Here is a 20,931-nt window from a genome sequence, read left to right on the forward strand (position 1 = left end):
AAATACAGACGTGTTTACACACTGTTGATATATCATGAATGTGGCATCTTTAATAAATGCGTCATGCTGGTTTTGGAACTTTTCGGTTAAGCCCGTGATCTGACGCATGCATGCATCCGCAGTTAGCTGCTGAATAGTCCACTCAGGCTTTTATCTGCCCTGCTCATGAAAAGCTTGTTTTATTTCAGCCAACAGGGAGGCCTTGTATGAACAAGTATGACTAATCTAAGAGATATTAATGGAAAATTTGCATTTAGCTCACTCTGAAAAAAAAAATCTATTTGCACTTCATCAAGCTTGTACCACCAGAAGTTTACTCTGCATGAAAAATGCAACCACCCCGTTGCCTGACACACCAGAAAGGGATTTCACTTTTCTTTTTTTCCCTTTTTTTGTATACTAGCATGTAACATCCTTAGTCATCCAGTAGGGGGCACATTTGATGCACAGCAGGGAGCTTTATGTGTCAAGTTGGATCATACTCAGTTTATTGTGAACCACATTATGTAAGAGCTAACATGAGAGAAAAAACTGCCTAAGTAACAGGCCTCTCCAACAGCTGTTGTTTACATTCTGTGGAGAGACAAATGAAACCAATGCGACTGGTATGCATGTTTCCTTTATTACTGAAATGTGTTTATGCATGTAAATCAGCACATAAAGAACATGTCTCTGTGCAAATACATTTGGAACTTGAACGACAACCACAGACTCTCATAAAAACTGAAAACGTTTTCTAGGTCCTCAGAAATAAATACATTATGCTTACATTGGTCAAAGGTTTTTACCCCATTACTTGTGTAAAATAAGAGGGTGAAAGTGCATCGTACTTGTTGGGGAAAGGTCGAGCAGGCTGATTGAAGCAATAGGTTTGGCAGGGCTCTAGCTCAATAACCATCAATAACCATGGGAAACTGGCTTTGCTGTTTCCCTCCTCCACTGCAGCCAGGAATACTTTCAAACAGAACGGCTCAGAGAAAAACATGTTAGTCTCACTATTTCTCAGTTTTACATTAATACAGTTCATGTTGACATTTCGATTTAGATTATGAAGCATCAGAATTGTACAATCACAAAAATAACACCCTCCAGTTTAGCCTACTTCCATCATAATACACTGTCTGATCCTGATTCTGTTGTATTCCATGAAGACTCAAAGTGTATTCCAGCATGCAAACATTTAAGGTGGAAATATTTTCATTTCACCACCTGCATGGTGTTTTTATAGTTACCTACCAGCTTTCAACATCCGTCGTCCTTCTCCATTTACCTAAACTCAGCCACATTCACTATAAAAATGTTTTGGGACGGTATTAGCTATTACATTTTATGTAATATATAGTTATAGTTTAATCAAGGAAATTAGTTTGTAAATGTAATGGACGATAATAGCAAAATGATAATATTATCTACTTTATTTTGGTAGCAAAGCCTACATAGTCATTTTAAACTCAATCTTACTAAATATGTTGGGTAAGCTAACTCTTCTTCATCTGGTTCAGTATCTAGAAGATACCTATCTGGAAGGGTATTACAAATTGTGTTGTCAATTAAATGTTAAAAACTGCAATAAGACTGGTGGTTTTTGTGTTGGAGCAAGAATTAAAGATTGCATCCAGCTAAATTAGGTCAGCCACAGTGCTACTGCTAAAGCTAAGTTAGCTAGCAAGATGAACTTCTTGAGGCAGTTTTTGCCAATGAGTGACACAATGAGGTGTGATTGTAAGTAAAAACCACATCATTTACAATATACAAAGTGTTCATTTAAAATGTATCACTACTTCAGTAACATTTTATGCCTGAATCTTATGTTAATGTGTCAAAATTATATTAATGTGAATGCATAAGTGAGACATGGATTCTGATTCATGTAAAGCTTTGAATGTCCAGCTAAAATAAGTCCGATTCGATTTCATAATCCAATTTATTTGTTTGTAAGCTTCTTTTTAAAACTGGAGAACAAAAAAGGGGAGCAAAATTATGTAACTGGTTAGGACACAACTCATTTAGTGGATCGACTACATTTTCAATCCACGTGACGTCTACTCAGAAATATTCATTTAGATTTAGACAATCAAGTTCAATTTAACCAGTTTTTAAAAAATCACTGCAGGTAACTGCAGCTCATTTAGCTGAATGATAAAGCTGAGTTTCTAATCCTGAGGATACAATGCAAATTAGAGAAAATTTGCTTTATATATCACATTGAGACAATGGATTCAAAATGTTTATTACCATTTTATGCCTAAATAAAAAAAAGTATTATTTGTGGTTCCTTGTTAGCAAGGTGGACAAACCAGAAGAGCAAAACAATCTAAGCAATTAGTTACAATTAATCAAATTTAACTGTAGATTTTAGAACATGTTTGGAAGTAGTTTTTTTAGCAGTAGGACTTAGATGATTTCTACTCAGAAATACTCTATTACACAAATTGTTTACAAATTGTTCAATTAATTTTAAGAGCCAATTTTAACAGTGTCTGTGATTAGGCTCCCTTAATACAGAACAAAGTGGCTGCTATGATAATATGATCTGTGTTATGGATAAATATTTATAACACAAACCATCAATTTTTTAAAAGTTCAGAGCTTTTTTTTATTTCAGCTACTATGATTATGCTGATGATAAAGTCCAACTTGTAAGCTGAGCTTTCTAACCTTGAGGCAGGCATTGTCAACAAAAGGCTGGTCTTAGCTGGGGTGGTCAAAAAATCTCCTAGCTAGCACAGACATAAGGATCACGTTGGCAAATCTTTTTGTTTTCAGACAAATTCAAAGAAATCAATTCTATCATTTAAAGCCGCAATTTAACAAATTGAAGAGTCTTTTGTAACCACAAAAATTAAACCTGTTGAGCCAAAAGTTATCAGTTGTATTCTAACAGTCTGTTGTTTGAGTATAGCTAATTGACTTCCAGACCTAATGGGGAGTGAGCCAATTCAAAACCGGCTCACTGCACCTGTAAAGGTGACACAATTCTAAATTATGGCTTTGGAGAAAAAGAAGAGAGCTTTTACATTATTCTAACATACAAAAAGGTGCTATACGTTGGAAAATCCTGTCTTTAACTTCCAGCGTGTGAGCAACAGATGAGAGCAGATGAGGGAATCCCCATTTACACCCGAGCTTAGACGCTGTCTGACTCTGAAAGCAGTGAAGTTTAACTTCATTTAGAAACACGGTGAGGCACAAAAGTCAAGCGACAACTTGTCTCTTTCATTATAAAGTAAAGAAAGAAATAGAATGACCTCACATGCACTAAAGTAGCAAAACACGGGTTCAAAATCACAAGTTGTCGCTTCATATTCCTTTGCTTGGAAGAAGTGGGCAGTAAAAACAGTACCATCCTGCAAGATAAAGGTAAAGCACAAAGGAAGGTCTCTAAAAAAAGGCTGATCACGTCAAACATCCTGCAGCAGTTGTCCATACCTCTGACCTATTTACATGATTCCATTGTGGATGCAGCTTAGCTGAGATCCGATTTAAAGATTTACCACATAAACACACAGTAAGCATCCATCAAAACCAAACCCTTTCAACCAAAACCCCAAAAGTGAGCGTATCTGTACAATAACACTGGCAGGTATTTCTGAGATGTGACTGAATCACTGTGGACAGTTATCATACAGTGAGTGGCATAGTGGGGGTAAATGCATATTATATAGCTAGACAGTGACGGGAAGGGTACCAAGCCCAAATCTAAGTACTTCATGTTTTTTTATCAAACCAAATACACCCCAAAAATCTCATCAAAGTAAGAAGTTCAAGCAGCAACACTTCCAGTCAGCTACCACCTCAAAGTCCAGTGCATAAGTTCAGGAAAAGCATTTTCAAGGATCAAAGTGGCCTATATTGCTCCAAACAACATGAAGGCCTTTGGGTGTTTGCTATACTGATAAAAGGCCATATCCCCTATAAAAAGAAAAGAAAAGGGAGAAAGAAAAAAAATCAGTTGCCAGGAGGCTGCTATGTACATGGTCTCACAAACACAGACATACACACAGCCCTGGTACATCAGAGCCAGCAGCCAATCAGGCGTTCCTCCTGGAGTTACTGGTAGCGGACGCGCGGCCTGTCTCGTGGTCAGGTCTGTATTTGAGCCAGCAGATGAGCCACGTGACGACCACCGAGAACATGGCCAGGATACTGGCGACAGACAAACAGATGGGTCCGGCCGGAGAAGGGGGGATGCTGTGGCTGTGCACAAAAATCAGGCCCATGAACAGCAGCACCAGCATGGACAGGAACGAGAAAATCACGCACACGCAGCCGGTGGTCAGCGCCACCCTCTTGCAGCTCTGACAGCTGTCGTAGCGCACCGAGTCCTGAGAGAGGGTAGTGGCCGTGGACACCGTGGTGGAAGGGGTCGCCTGGCTCGCGCCCGACGCCTCCTCACGGCGGAGAGCGACCAGAGCCGGGTGCAGAGGCGGAGGGTACGGCGGCAGGGCGTCCTGCGGCAAGGGGTCCGAGTCGATGTAGAGCGGGAAATCCTCCGTCACCTTGGTGTTGTTGGGCAGGTTCTGGATCCGGTAGTCCGGGACAGGCGTCCGGTGGCGACACACTGGGCAGCTGACGCGCCATGGCCGCTCCTCCCGGAGGTGAAGCGTGTTCAGGCACTCCTCGCAGAACGTGTGCAAACACTCCAAGATCTTCGGAGCCCGCCGGTCAAGGTCGAAGTAATTGTAACAGATTTTACATTCGTACTCCTCATAGGGGAACGCCGGGGAGGCTTCACCGGGGGGCTCCGCTCCGTTTGATGGCAAGTCTACCTCTGCCATGTCATCTCTCGCCATTCACGTTCTCCGGTGAAAACAAAGGGAGCTGGCGGACAGATGCTGATGACGGTGCACGTCTCTCCTGCTCTCCCCCTCCCCTCCACTGCTTTCATTGAAACGCCATCGTTGTGCGTTTCATAAATCCCCGGTGCTCGATCCAAACGGCCGGGATCCCAGTTAGAGACGGTGATTAAACGGCTCTGGAGCGGGGGAAGATGATGTAATGGCGGTGACTCCTGCGGAGCGCGGGGCGCATCATCCGCTGGGTCCCAGCAGCATCCCTCAGTCCCGAGTGCGTGTTGTTGTTTTCAGAGTTCCAGCAGCCAGATTACGTAGACGCTGCGTACAGTGGGATGCGCTCATTTGGGGGTGGGGGGAGCCACTTCATTGTTTCCTGGAACAAAGAGCGTCAAAACTCCCCCGACTGTATGGCAGCAGAACGTCAGCTTCGTCCAGCTGTTTCTCCGAGACCTTCTCACTTTGTTTGACCTTTGACAGTCAGCGTGCCTCTGTTTACTGTGTTGACAAAACGCTAACACAAACTGAAAATGAAAACTAACAATTAATCAAATTGTTAATTTCGTTCAAATCATTTCCTATCAAATTAAATGGTAATTTGTATGACTGAATATGTTAACATCCCAGTCTTTTAAGCCACGAAACGTAAATATTATATGCCTTACATGGCAAAGAAATCCCTTGAATCTTTTCATATTTTGTCCCAGTACAGAAATTTCAAGAGTCAAGAAGCACATTATTGAGAAGTACATGGATACATTTATACATCATTTCAAAGTATTTTTTTCCTGCAGTAAAATTCTGAAAAGTGTGGTGTGAATTTGTATGCATTTTACTGCAAATTGCCATAAACTTTATATCATAGCTTCCTTCACAGTCAAGCTGGGGCTTCATAGGTCACTGGCAAACATTAGCGACTGGGTAAACTACGTTTTATTTAAAGGTATCAGACTGAAAGGATTTGAATAAATATGTACCATTTTCAGATTTACATTGGCAACAACAACAAAAAAAGAAAAATAGATGATATTTTTTTCTGTACTTCATTATCTCCCCTTTGTCTCATAAAATCCCTATAAAACACACAGACGTTTGTGTTTGTAGACTGAAGGTGTGAAAAAGTGTGAGGGTACAAACACTTTTTCAAAGAACCATGGCTTACACAACACCTCTGGGGGTGAACAGATGCTGGAGCAAAGGACAGCTGCAGCCAGATGAATTCTGATCTGTTTAGGGACCGAAGAAATACAGTTGAGCAAATCCAAAAGGACAAATGGATGATGACTCGAAGGAACACTGCAGCCATTCTAGAAGCTACAAAAGCTGATTATTCTACAGGAACTGAGTTTGTGGTCTGATCCGATTAAACTGTCCTCCAAAATAATATTGAGTCATAACTTATGTTGTGATAAGCAGCTGTGCGTAACATGTGCACACCCAGCTGTTCGTGCTGACGTCTATTCTTGGGGACAGAGAAGACTTGTTATAAATAGTTATTGGTGTCCGATATGAGGCTTTTCACTCTGAGGTTAAAGTTCTTTGCTGATATAAAGCCTGAAAAGGGTCGGAGTAGTTCTGCTGCTGATAATGAAATAATGAATAATGAAACAAAAATGCTTTCCTTTAGTATCTGCAACATGATATAATGATAGCACGTGCCTAAAAAACACACAAACAAACTTAAAAAGTGTAACATTTAATGCTGACAGTACTTCAGCTGTATAACAGCCTGAAGTACAAACCTGTTCTGGTGGTTCTGTTTTGTTGATGCCTTGATTTTTGGATGACTTTGTATTTATTGGAGAAGGCTAAGAGCCACATGACATTGGAAGAGTTGCACAGATCCACTGCATCTGTCCTAAGGGCAACTGTGAGTTAAGCTTGCGATAAATCTGTCATTTTCTGGAAGTGTGGCACGAAGGCAGCAATGCTGAAAGTAAGCCATAGGAAGTTCAATTAAAGTTTAAGCTAGATAAATTTGAGTCCTTTCTATAAATGTAGAATTAAAACCTTTGGCTCACACTGTCTGTGTTGGAAAAATACTTCTCACCGCTTTGAGCACAGTATACTGTCTGTGAAACATGGTGGTGGGAGCATTGTGCAGTTGGGATGCTTTAATTCTGCAGGCAGCTGGATAGGAGCATGGGAAAAGGAAAAATCAGAGGCAGAGAAAGACTTGAGACTGGGGTGAAGTTTCAGCTTCCAACAACACTAAACAGGACAGGGAAGTTGGTTATGGATGGATGGGAAATCAAATACAAATCAATCCTTTTAGAGGTTTGCAAAACAAAACACCAACAACTACTTGAGACTGGGTAGACAGAACACAGTCCTGCATTACAACCCAAACAAATAATCACAGCTACAATGGGGTAGCTTAAGAGTAAAGCATTTTCATGTCTTAGAATGGAATAGTCAAAGTTCAGACCTAAATCCAATTAAGAATTTGCAGCAAAACTTGCAGCTTATGTGATACACCATAAAGTGAAAGATTGTAACCATCATTTGTTTATATAGTCAGAAAAATTTAAGTGTATAAGCCACCACATAAATTATTGCAATGCATTGTATATGTTTTTTTAGAGTGAAATGCACCAAAATATCACGTCAAATTAAAAAAAAAAAGAAAAAAGAAACAAAAAGGAACCAAATTATAGACAGCGCTCCACTAGGAGACCTAGAGTGAGGAGCCCCGCCCCCTGGCCCCTCAGACAGTTTGGGGAAGAAGACGGCGGTCGCTCTCTCATTCACTGGAGCTGTTCTTGTTTACAGGTTAGTGATGAGAAGCTGGTGGAAACTGTAAACGCTAAAAAAAAAATGTTAAATTACAAATTAATTTCGTACCAATTTCACAATTACATGACAGATGTGCTTAAAAGCTAGAGAAAAAAAAGTGATTTTGTTCATGATTACGGTTAGCAAGATTGTAGCAATAACGGTCGTGTAACAGCCGTTATAGAGTTCGCTACATGTATCAAAATGCCTATAGGCCTACTAGGGTGACCATATTTTCATTTGGGAAAACCAGGACACCTTGGGGGGAAGAAAGGAGAAGCAGAGACAAGAAAACAAAACATCATTTGTTACAGCTGTTTCATTCCACCTGAGACGTGTAACACTTACAGCAACTCTCTACTCTGTAGTATGACTGAGCTTCCGTTATATTGCAAAGTAAATTTGATAAAATTTATTGTGCAACGCTGGTAGAAACATAAACTAATCTGCAGGTGATTCCTTCCCCAACCCCCTCTGTCTCTTTCTCTCTCTTTCTATCAGTTATTGGCGTACGAATCCTCACCAATCCCTGCAGCAATATTAGGGTATAAATACTTTCCACTTGCTATATATACTTTATGACATCACCTGAACCATCCTGGTATAAAGGTCACATAATCACCACTACAGCTACTGGTTGATCCCCGTTGTAGCCCCGCCCCCGCTGAGCTCACCTGTGACTCAGCAGCCGCACCTACCCGGGATGTTTGCTCTCATTCTCCTTGATCTCCTCTGCGTAAGGTAGATCAGCCGCATCGCTCACCGACACTTCCTGACAGCTCACGTGACATGCAAGAGCTGATGGCCTCCCTCCAGGATCCGGAGCTCGTGGCCCGGTTCCAGAGAAGATGCGGGCTGTACCGGGTCGAAGGGTCGGATTCAGGCTCCGGCAAGAGCCGATCTGCGAACGGAGCCCCTATCACCTTGGAGGAACCACGTGGGCAGCTGCAGGGAACTTGGGACCGACAGGACAGCAACTCAAACTATGAATACAAGGTCATTAGATGTCTCTGCTAATATATGTTTCATTAGAAAAAGAAGAGAACTTGAGTTTGTTTACACGTAGATCCTGCATCAGATAAATTAGAATAAAAAAGACTAAACCAATCGGAGAGCACATGCTTAAACAAAGCGTCAGATTTTGCAAGCCAAAGTTTGACTGGCTTTTCTTGTTTGTCAGGTGTTTGCTCTTCCTGCGCAGCAAGACAAGTTGTGTATGGGATGTTTGCACTTTTTACTTTTATATAAAAGGCTCTATGGTCTATATTAGATGTATTAAACAAACATTTAGAATTGAATCAATAGTACTCATGTATTAGATGCACAGATTTTACTTTGGCAGATTTTCTGAGGATTTCTGAGTAGACACTTAAGTAGAACGAGTTAATGAGATTTTAAAACTCTGCTTACTAAACACCAATTATGGTTCCAATAGTGTCCAGATGAACTGAATGAAAATAAGAAAACACAAATTTGATGATAGTTGCTTTTTTTTTTTTTATCGATACTCTGTCGCGCAATTCACACAACAATAACCATTAATGTGATACAAATTGAAATCATTTGAATGAATTGTTGAATTAAACACCACAGTAAATTAATTTTTGTAGTGTGTGTACAAAATGAGGAAAAAGGAAAATGGTGTAGCCACCAGACAGTGGGCTGGTTGCAAACTTCGGATTAATGGATCTAATCTTATTCCAATGATTCCTCTGCTGGCTTTAGCTGCAGAGTTCTATTATGTTTTATGTCAGTCTGTGTAGGCAGGGCCAAGTTTGAGCTTCTCCTGGTGTAACACATATTGTACAGATTTACAAAATCACTGTATTAGCACTATTATTTAAAACAATATATTTCTTATGTGGCTAATTATATAGCACATTGTTGAGTTCACTGGTGTATAATGGTGTGTGAAACTTGCATGAAATGTGATTTTGATTGGACTACGTAGACTCAATCAAAATGACATAGCTTCTCTGCCGTATTTGTAAAAGTGCTATAAAAGGTGACTTTTCTGTTCGGAAAACACAGCTGGTGATTGTCCTTTATTTTCAATACAGAAATATTCCTTAATGCCCAAAATTGTCTTTCTTTTGAGAGAAAAGTGTAGTATTTGTCTCTCAACCAGGGTTATTTTTGTTTAAATGTTTTTATCAATCTAAAACATTTTATTAGATCAATCTTTAATTGATCTAATAAATTATAGTCCTAGCACTACTGAAAACCAAAAATATTTCCTTGAAGTTATCTGGGTTATCTGTTCTACAAAAGATTTGCTTATAAAAAGGGGGGATGTAAAAGCTAGATGAAGTAAAACTTTCCTAGGAGATAAAGCGAAGGAAAGTAGATGCAGGTGGGCACAGTGGGGCTTATTTCCATGAAAATGGTTAAAACAGTAAAATTTACTTTTTAAGAGAAAGTCAGTGATTTCTATACCTCAACTACCAAACAGTGGTAACAACCCAAATGTAAATGCGTATTTCCTCTGTGTAGGACTCCAAAAAGCCTCAGTATGAGGTAAGAAACTGGCTGCTCCACTTCCTCTTCCTGTTCTCGGCTGGTCTAGGTCATGAAGTGTTTTACATCACCTGCTTGCCCTGCATACACTGGAATCTGGACCCGTTCCTCTGCCGCCGCCTTGTCAACATGTGGACCGTAAGTTTCAGCCAAAGAGAGATCACCTCTGGCCGTGTGTATCTGTGAGATAACCTTAGCAGGCACAAACACAAACCATCAGGATGAGGTTCTCCTCCTTTACAATGCTGCCTTTCTTCTCATGTTGCTCCGTCTCCTTCTCTTCACCTTTCAACCTCCTTTCATCGTTTGACCTCCTTCCAGTGATCTGTCTCTGACACCACCAAGGCCATATATCCCCAGGCCAATAGGCAGGGACACAAGGGCCAGCTAGTCTAGGGCCCCTGACATAGCAAGACAACAAATATGAGGACACATCAGTGCCAAAAGACCGCTTGGCTCTCTCTTTGAGATGTTTATCGAGACAGTGTCCTGCCCTGTATGACAGGAGACCTTGGAAACATGTCAAATGAAACCTTCATGACATTTTCAGTGACACACAGGCAGTCATACTGCCTCACTCCCTCAGTGTGTGTGATGGGCAGCGTGTTTTTGTGCCCTTCATGTCCCTGCCTCAAGCGCTTGGTGGGTGCCCTGTGTCTGAACCTCTTGTTTGGCCCCCCAGGAGGAAGAGAGACCATTCTTCTGGTGCACTTCGGCCCCTTGTGAACTCCGTTTCAAACACACACATAAACTCCAACACACACATACTTGCAATGTCTCTGTCGCCTGCTAAACACACTCATTGCCCTCCCTCTAGTTAGGCATTACCAGCCTCACTCTGTAGAGCGTTTTATTGGCCTCATCAGCGTTTGAGCTTTCTCTCTCTGGACCAGCCATTTGGTCTGTCTGCCCTGGGGGCTCATCACCCTGCACCTCTCACTCGCTGCAGCACCCTGCCATTGTGATGTTGGAGTTATCTAAGGGTAAAGCTGAGCTACAGACACAAACACAGGCACACACACATGCATGCTTCACTAGTGTCCTTTAATGTTCTTTCTTAGTTTTCATCGCAAGTCGACTTTGGTTGACTTAGAAAACAGTAGTCATAAGAAACTATACGGTCAAGAATTGCATTGTAGTTTTGCAGCACTTTAGCATAATACATTGGAAATCATGCAAATACTCTGCCAGAGGGAATATTTCAAAGTACGCTCGCAGGTAGTGACACTAGAGGCGAAACATATTAAGAAAAGCTAACATTAATCCAGGATTCTGTTGTATTAAAAAAAAAAGAAAATCTGAGGGATTTTATAAATACAATTTCTAGGTAGTGTATTTATTTATACAGTGGCCCAGAAGGGCCAACAAAAATAAAAAGCCACAACGGTCAGAAGTTTTATGGTAAAACACAAGTTCTAATAAACTTGCTGGCATAACTTTGGTTTTACCAAAACAGTCAGAAAATGTCGGAAAACTTCACTGTATTTCCTACAGCACTCCATGTTAAAGCTTCCTTTAACATGCTCCTATTTCTACTTTTATGTTTTTTCTTTGTGCTTTGCAGTGCTGTCTTTTTCTTTCTATATCACAATGACTTGGTTGGACTTTTAAGAGACAAACTCAGAACTTTGAGAAAGAAAGAGTGTTTTCTGGACTAAAATCCAGTTTCACCACAGATTCTGGAGTAACCCATAGTGTTTTGCTTTTCCTATCAATTGTTAAAAGAAATGCACTTATTGTTTTACAAATGTCAAGGATTATTAAAGAAATGCAAAAAAGCAACTGAGAAAAACTGTAGTCATGTCACTGTGGAAGAAAAAAACCCACCCATCACACATAGCGTGTCTCCGGCCTTACAAACAACGACCTGTTCACCAGCCCAGCGTCTCAAAATATACACACCCGACAGTCCTATCCAAACGTGGAAAGATCAAAGTCTGAATCTGCTCTTGGCTCAATCAATATACTTATTCACAAAGTCAGACAGTCTTTAACTCTTCCCTCAATGTGAGGAGTCTGTCTGTGGGGTCAGGCCTTTTGATGTGAATGTCACAGAGCCATCAATGAGGCAGCTCAATGTGATGTTTGTGTAGAAGATAAGGGTGTCGCATCAGGCTCTTTCTCGAGCTGGCCGCCAGATTCAGTGTGTGTGAGGACAGAGACACACTGTCGTATGGATTATCGTATGAATACACAGTGGTGGTGTGTGTGTGTGTGTGTGTGTGTGTGTGCTGAATGGGCTTGCCATTGTCTGTCTCTTGTTTATTGTCTGTTTTCTGTTAGGAGTTGTGCATGTAAAGTACAGATGAATATGGTAATAGGACATTTTATATTCAGAAATGACCCAAGGGCAACAAAAAATGGAAAACAGCATCTCTACATAACAAGGCTGCAGTGAATAAAAGTGCAGCATTATTTTTTTTCTCCCTTTGGTTTCAGTTAGCTTGTCAGTGTTGTGATTTTACTGCAAATTTATGGTCATTGCAGTTCCTTAAAAGATTTGTAGGTGTTAGCTAGAGTGTTATAAGTTTAGATTGGTGTTGTAACAACAGATGTCACCATCAAATTTGAGGGTAAAGTCATTTTGAATCTTTATTGTTGCAGCACACTGCTTTACATATATATAGTTACACACACCACAACACAGTAACAGACTGGAAGGAGAGAGGAAAAGCATATTACTTTTTCATTTCATACATGAAAACAAATGGAGAAGACACTCAGTCTCAGAAATATTTTTACTTTTGTTTACATTTTGGGCTTCAATCTGAGCCATTTTACATGGTAAATGGTAAATTATCTTACATTTGCTACCTGCTTAATAAGGTAGCACCTTATTAAGTCAGAGGAGTCCAAAGCGTTTTATGCCGTCCATGACAGAGTTTCCTTCCTGAAACTCCTCTTCATAAGATCCAACACAGGCAATTTTGCTTTGCAGTTTATGGACACTGTAAAACTCAGGCTCTGATTTTCCATTGTTAGCTTTTGCGATCATTAAATTTTTTTTTAGCTGACTTATGCTATATCATAACTGTAAACTCCAGTGGTCAAAATGTCATCCCCTCTACTGTCTTCAATTTCTAGCACTGACCTTGCATAACAGGATTTTTATAGCTATAAAAGAAGCAGATTGGTTTGTGAAAAAAGTAAATCTGGCTCTAGTCCCATCTAGTATTTATGTGAGGAGTCAAGTTGAAGTGTGCTATTTTTCAGGTTTTGTTTCCTATCATCATCGCTTACCCTCAGTAATGCCCATGTGGCTAAAACAGAACAAATCTCTGCAGCCTGCCTTCCTCCTGTTCAGTGTCTGCCTCAAGTCCTAAAAAGCTCATTGTGTCTCCATGTGAGCAGAAACAGTGGATCAGTCGAGTTACTTTAATGTCTCCCTTGCCATGGTAACAAAATCTCGCTGATTGCTGTGTCAAACGGGATTGTAATAACAACCTCTCTGTTCTTCTCCTTAAACACATAGATTACTATCCTGCTCCCTCTGTACTCGCTGCCTTCCTGCTCCTCAATAAGACAACCATTCATTAAATATACAAGGCCTGGCTTTAAATAAACCTGGAGCCGGAGAGGGCCTGCCTATCCAGTCGCATATTCTCACGAAAGAGAATATGCAGCAGATTTGGCTGGGCGCAGAGGCAGAGACGTACACACACATCCACCCACACGTGAATTCACCCTGCTCTGGTCTTTTGTCAGGTGAAGAGCATAGTCTCACCTAAAGATGCTCAAAACGGTGTGTCAGCAAAGTCTGCTGTCTTCAGCTCTGTTTCTTATAATAGATTTAGTTACTCCACATTTGCAGCATCGACACTTTATACTGTGTGGGATCTGCACTTCTGTGCAGTTTAATCCTTGAGTCGGGATGTTGATTAGATATTTATGAGAACTGGAGGTTAGTTTCAAAGGAAATGGTCATCAGGATTTTTACTTTTTCAAAAATCTTTCTTCCTTCATTTCTGCTTTCGGCTTCTTTTTACTTCTTTATGGCCACTAGCCAGAAAGGTTAATTGTCAAAGAAATATGGAGGTATAAATAACTACAATGTGTAAGTTATTGGTTGATAAGTCTCAGAATATACCAACGTTTTTGAAAAAAATAGGGCTTCACAGTACCTAAGTTTTTCCATCGTAATATGGATCATAGAGGAACAAAGCGGTGCCCCTTTCTGCACTGCTGGTCAGCTGGATAAGCAAAGGCTATTTCTTCCCTTGTGTATGAGGCAGACTGTTTTTGGAAATATTAAAATTTTCAAACCACATAAGTCATGGCAGAAAGCTAAGGGAGCACAGAGAACTACAGACGCTATACAAGCAAAAAGCTCAGACTGTCAGCCAGCTGATATCAGTCTGACATGCAAAAATAATCACAAGGAACTGATGTGATACATGATGTGTCTGATTTTAGTCATTGTAAGTGGGAGGAATAGTATGTCCTAATTTATTCTGCATTTGAAGGATTTTTTTTTTTACATTTTAAAGAACAATTAAAATGTATTTTCTTTGACTGTGTGTTGCCAAAATGATTAGAAAGATTTTTTTAAAAAGTAAGCAAAAAAGAATAAGGCGTGTAATGGTTTTTGAAGCTGTTTGTGTTAACTTATAACTGGCTCATTAGAATGGCTTGTACCTCCATACATAGGAAATATTTGCCAACATCTTTTGAGTGTTGATAGCTTAAACGGACGTGAACTGCTGCCATTAAGCATTGATAAAAACACTTTAAAATATATATATATATGTCTGCTCCAGTTGGTGATGTACGTTGGCCAGGTGATGAAGGACCTGCTGAAGCTTCCTCGCCCGCCCTCGCCGCCTGTGGTTAAGCTTGAGACGCGCGTGGACGCTGAGTACGGACTGCCGTCCACCCACGCGATGGCCGCCACTGCCATCTCCTTCACACTTTTACTGAGTGCTCCCTCCAGAGTACAGGTGGGCGTACGTGTTTGTTTGCAGAGAAACATCTTTGATTAGTACTTTGGTTCGGGCTTCATTCATATGTCAAAAATCCACATTACTTCCACAGGTTAATTGGAAAACAAATATAGTGGGTATATCGGAGTGCGACTGCACACTATGGAGAAATAAAAGCAATTAATGTCTTTTTATAGTTGATTTTTACTGTTCTTTGAAATACAAACTAAGTCATATTAAAGTTGCCAGAAAGACTTCGTTATAAAATATGATCAAGCTCACTTTCAAAATAGCAAATCCTATCCAACATCTGTTGTCAAAGTGGAGTCTGTCTGACAGAGTGCTATCCGGCTGCAGTCGGCATGTGACTTTTACAGCTGCGATAGGCTTTTATTTTGACGTAAGAAAGGAAGCAGTTCTCAAGCTGTGCCGTTGTGGTAATGGGGTGACAAACATCTGGAGACAAACACTTTGAAGAAGTCCATTGCACCGTCTCCACTTTGGTTCAGGAGGAGGATGGCTGCAAATTCAGTGACTCTATGCTGTCGGCTGGGTTTTCTTAGAAAACTTTTCACCACCAGGCGTAATAAACTGACCTTGATTGAACTGTTTTATTACTATGACTGAACTGAATGTACATAATTGACCTTGGATGAGTCTGTATGACTAAGAAGTGCCAGTTACGAGCATCTTCTCTACGTCACTGTTAATAGAAAGCAGTTAAAGTGTTAAAGTGTTTCTAAAACCACACAATTCAGAATGGCTTCATCAGCCTCCATTAGTCTTTCACAGCTGCTTTGAGAAGTTCACATGCACTCATCATGTACATGAATCTTTCATTTTGGGCTTTTAAGAACTTATTTGAATTGTGGTTTTGAAACCCAATTCAAAACAACATGTGTTCAATGTGCTGTAAAAACAAAAACAATGGGTGCACAAGTTATATTAATCCTGGATCTATTTCAGTTGCACTGGCTTAAATGTTTGCAGACGCAACACCAACATTTAGTTAAGAGTCTCTCGGTAAGCTGCACTTTGATTGCACACATTTAGTAGCCATCATCACCTAAGAGCAGCCAGATTGTAAAACAAAGGATCCGTCCTCCTCAGAGCTCAAGCAGGCACCACATACAGTGTGTGCCCGCTGGAATTTATTTAAAATGGTTTTGTTAACAAGAGATTTCACAACAAAAGAGGAACTAGGTATAGCTTCAGAGTGAGGGTAATGCTGAAAGTAGCAAATAGAAGGAGCCTATTTTAATAGTAACCTAAACTTACCTTTTTAAAAATTATTAAACCAAAGAAAGAAAAAAACAACAACTCCCTAACTAAAATAGACAGGAGACAGATACGTTTTAAATAACTGGCAGTTCATTCCTGCAAATTGCTCAACAAAAACAGATACTACTGGATCTGGTTGGGATGAGAATATGGATGACAGAAACTGATCCATTGTCTCTTTTCGATCTTGCATCTCAAATTTGGATAATACATCACAGCAACTTATGACACCAGTTGTAACAAGCAGGCCTCTGGAATTAACCTGCTGAATATTTGACCACATGAATAAGTTGTTAGAGGCGATTTGGTTGCATGACTCAAACCCCACATTTTCCATGTTTTGTTTATATATTTACAGTAATGGTTTTTAGATGGCCTTTCTGGGGCTTTTTCATTTATATGACAAGTTTTGGTGAATGCGTGGAAGCATCGTCCACGTTTAAGATCTAATTTTGTCTAAATGTATTAATCTGTTGATTTGAAGTGAAGCCTTATAATTATATCAATTATGCCCAATGCAGCATTGCACAGGCAGAAAAACAGCCCACAGCATAACACTACCACCACCATGTACTTAGTTTGAAGATCTGGCATCAATTCATAAAAATGTATTTCCTACCATTATGGGCTGACGGGTCAATCTTTGTATGACCGTGTTATGTTTCTCATTGTGAACAGCCACTTTTTATCCAAGTAAAAGTAAAAAAAGTGGTTTTCCAAGAAATCACTCTAGTGTAGAAAAGTATTTGGTAAAAATGCAACTCGAGTACTGAGTAACTAATCATAAAACCTAGTTTTATATTTTAGCATAACAAGACCAAAATAGAAAGAATTACAACAAATAAATGCAAATTAACACATTGAAGCAGAAGAAACACTTTTTAAAATCTTCTTTTTTCAATATTAAAATGAAAATAACATGAAAATAACATGAAGTTATTACTTACAGTAGGTAATGCATATACAGGATAATCTACTTCCAGTGACAATTTATAGTGTTTAATGTATCTTATAAAACTCCAAATGCCACAACAGGCTCAGCAGCTAGAAAACAACATAAGAACTAAAAGGTGGTATAAAAACGAGACATAAGTGTGTGACTGTTTCACATATTTTTGGTTAAAATATGGTTGTTCATTCTTCATTAATGTTGGACAGAGTATTCTGAAATTTTACTCAACTAAGAGTAGCAATAGTTCATAAAAACATTACTCAAGTAAAAGCAGTTGAGTAAATGTGACTAGTTACAACGTTGCATACGTTACAAACTGTATTTAAATCAGCTTAATTCATAAAAGGTCCTTACTTTTAAATGTTTGTCGTGTCATTACCATTATTATGGCTGCCACTGAATCACCTTCTCTAATCAACAAGGCAGGGAATAGTGTTAAAATCAGCATCCTTCCAGACTTGCAGTACTTTGAGTCATGGGGTCACAGATTGAAATGAAGGGAGTGGTCCTGCTGTCCATCACATGCTGTCCTGCCTGCTGGACAATGGGCCGTGAAAGGCAGGAGCAGCCGTCACCATCAGTCACATATCAGCCACACCCATCGAGCTGCTGCTTCATCCTCTGATAGACTGCAATGAGTCAATGACTGTCAGACCACTTCTCCGCCTCCCTCCTCTTCACTCTTCCTCTTTTTATCTCTCCATCTCAACTGCCAAGTCAATAAAACACTCAAAGAGCCAATCATTAGCTGTCTTAATCAAGCTCTGTATTGCCGTGAAGACCAGGACGAACCAGAAATCGCCTCAGCCGGAAGTTTTTAAGCGGGCTCTGGAGCTGTCAGACTGATTTGTGGTCAGATCATTTCCACTTGATCTCTGCTCAGAGGGTCAGAGAAATTGGACCAACAACTGAGACACCAAAGTACAGTAGAGCACTTAACTGTGCCCTAAAATTCCTCCAGGAATCCCCTGACAGAGAAGAGCACGCACAGATATAGACGAGGAGCAGGCTGCTGCTCAAGTCCTCGGGGCAACTCAGCCTTTTCCCGAAGCAGGTCGGAGGTCACGGCAGTCAATCACAGACTGACTCCCGAACCCCCCGCCCCTCCTGTCCCTAGCATCCTTTGTGGCCATTCAGAAACAAAACCCCTCCCTCTTTATGAACTACCACTGAATAGGCTTCCAGCTGCAAAGGACAGGAAAAGACCAAAAAAAGGCACGGAGGTGGATGAATACAGGAGGCTTCTCTTCTCACTGTTATTTAAATGGGAATGGGGGATAAAAGCTGTTACCATAGGTAAAAGTGTGTGTGTGTGGGGGGGGGAGTGTAGGGAGCAGGAAGAGAGAAACACCAGCAAGATAGAGGAGCAGTGAGGTGTTGTCAGGCAGGCTGACGCAGAGAGGAGTTACATGTGAATATGCAAAGATCTGATGAAAACATGAATATCTGGGGGGAAGTGTGTCATTTTTCCGTAGAATTAACTTGTGAGTGTGTCAAAGTGATGCTTGGTGACAAATGTGTGTTTCTGTGTCAGTTCTGCTTCCAGACAGGCCTGCTGATTGCTGTGACGCTCTCGTCTCTGGTGTCTCTGAGCCGGCTCTACACTGGCATGCACTCAGTTCTGGTGAGCCAGTCACCACACACACACACATACACACACACACACACACACACACACACACACACACACACACACACACACAGACACTGTCTTTCTATCTTCACAGGGCCTTAGTATTGACTTCCATTCATTTTTTATTTATTTCTATAGCCTAACATATAGGTTAACATATAGCCTGTATGTCATATAGGCTATAGAAATATAAACATAACAAATGCAGGATTTTAGCTACATTATTGATTTAGCAGAAATATCCTTAACCAACTGGTCTTATCAGGTTGTGCTTTATTGGGGTACATATTTCTTTCAACAAAAAATAAAAATCAACAAGCCACAGGGAAATATTCATATAATGGAGGATCTTTAAAAATGACAAATTTAACTCAACTATGTCCATTCAATATTTGGAAGCCTGTCCAACATGGACTGAACACCTTCGTTCACTTCCTCCGCTGCCATTGCTAAAACGATAACCATGATTTGCTTTATTACAAAAGCCTGGATCATTAATGATACATTTTTAGATCTACTCTTTCTTGTCTTTACAAACAATGTAATTCAGCTGCCAACTAGTGAATGTCAGAAGGTGGCATCAATGCAAAACCTTTGATTTGGACAATAATTATGCTTTTAGCCACAAATGACAACATAGTTTCATACATCTCAGATTTACAGTAGTGCTGGTTTTACTAAACTAACTAAAACCACTACAGTAGTAATGGTTTTAGTTATTAAGAATCAAACCTAATGACACTACGTCATCTGACATGCTGACTAAATGCTGCCATCGCTGTGCTTTCAGGATGTGGTCTGTGGCATTTTGATCACTGCCGTCCTGATTCTGCTCACCTACCCTTTCTGGGAATCCTTTGACAGCTTCCAGCTGACCAGCCCACTGTCCCCCATCATCGCTCTGTCACTGCTGCTCTTCCTAAGCTACACATACCCAGAGCTGGACCATTACAGCACCACACGAGGAGACACCACCATCATTCTCGGCGTGTGCGCTGGTTGCTCAGTGGGATACTGGGCCAATGTGCAGCTGGGTGACACTTTTGAGCTCCGGGAGCCGTTACCTGTTCCTCTACCCACAGTAACGGGGCTGTCTGTGGCGAGAGGGGCTGGACGCAGCCTGCTGGGAGTTGTTGCCCTGGTGGGAACTCGGCAGATAATGAAGAAACTGAGTTTGGACGCGTTGTATTCTTGGTACAATGTTCCGAAAACGGACAAAAATGCCAGGAGGAGGAAGGAAATAGAAGTACCATCCAAGTTTGTCACATACACAGCTGTTGGACTGGTTAACTCTTTATTGGTCAACAGAGTCTTTGTTCTGATTGGGCTTCTATGATCATCTGGCATCCAGTGACACTGATCTGTAATTACCTCAACAATGAACTTCATATTTATGTTACCGTACGTTATGGGGCTTTTATAAACTGAAAAAGAAGTGAATGTGTGACTCCCCAGTGGAAATTATTCATATAAGACTGGATACAAGATGTGTGACTGATGTAGAGCTTAGCTGTAAATAAAACAAGTTTGTCCACACAGAAATAAAGCTTTCATGGTTCTAAATTTGTTTGAATCAAAAGTTAGAGTGCGCAGTTATTTATGTTTCAAACAGAACTGTAGCAACTTCATTTCACTTTATAGCCTTGAACTTTCTCACATTTTGCCAGACAACCACAAACTTTGATGGGTTTAATTAGGTGACGAACAGGTACGTTGAAATTAAACAAGAAACTTATGCTACAACGGTGAAAAGAAGACCTATGCAGGTAAAACCTGTTGACAGGACAAGGTCGCCAGTCCATCTCAGGACAACAACAGAAAAAAACGTGTGTAAATACATACCAGCACCTAAGAACAATTCATAGAGACCAACTAACTAAACAGTTATGTTTTTGAGAATATCAATGTAAAGAAAAACTTTGATTAAATCTTTTATATCCTTCTTCTTTGTAATTAATACAACACTTTTTATTTGTCGGGATCAACCATCTGCTGGTTGGTTCAAACCATCTGTTGCTTCACCGCACGGTAAGTGATAAGATTTGCTTCAGTCGAGTTAGA

The 20,931-nt window shown here is 40.4% G+C and overlaps 2 protein-coding genes across 7 annotated transcripts; one reads left to right on the plus strand and one right to left on the minus strand.

The window, feature by feature from the left end:
• Positions 1–619: 619 nt before the first annotated feature.
• On the minus strand, positions 620–5,102 carry LOC122833116 (E3 ubiquitin-protein ligase RNF182). The gene has a single exon (XM_044120425.1). The coding sequence runs from the start codon at positions 4,791–4,793 to the stop codon at positions 4,032–4,034; it is 762 nt and encodes a 253-aa protein (XP_043976360.1). The 5' UTR covers positions 4,794–5,102; the 3' UTR covers positions 620–4,031.
• Positions 5,103–7,505: 2,403 nt separating this feature from the next.
• sgpp2 (sphingosine-1-phosphate phosphatase 2) lies at positions 7,506–20,681 on the plus strand. Of its 6 annotated transcripts, none has more exons than XM_044119446.1 (6): positions 7,506–7,565; positions 8,314–8,564; positions 10,062–10,223; positions 14,843–15,022; positions 18,772–18,861; positions 19,661–20,681. In XM_044119446.1, exons 2-6 carry the CDS (start codon positions 8,358–8,360, stop codon positions 20,204–20,206), a joined length of 1,185 nt encoding a protein of 394 aa, XP_043975381.1. In that variant the 5' UTR covers positions 7,506–7,565; positions 8,314–8,357; the 3' UTR covers positions 20,207–20,681. The 6 variants fall into 6 exon arrangements, with proteins under 6 accessions (XP_043975381.1, XP_043975380.1, XP_043975378.1 ...); XM_044119445.1 differs by having other exon boundaries at positions 7,508–7,565; positions 8,310–8,564; XM_044119443.1 differs by having other exon boundaries at positions 7,524–7,565; positions 8,070–8,564.
• Positions 20,682–20,931: the final 250 nt, after the last annotated feature.

This window comes from Gambusia affinis, linkage group LG06, assembly GCF_019740435.1.
Source record: "Gambusia affinis linkage group LG06, SWU_Gaff_1.0, whole genome shotgun sequence".
NCBI lineage: Eukaryota > Metazoa > Chordata > Actinopteri > Cyprinodontiformes > Poeciliidae > Gambusia > Gambusia affinis.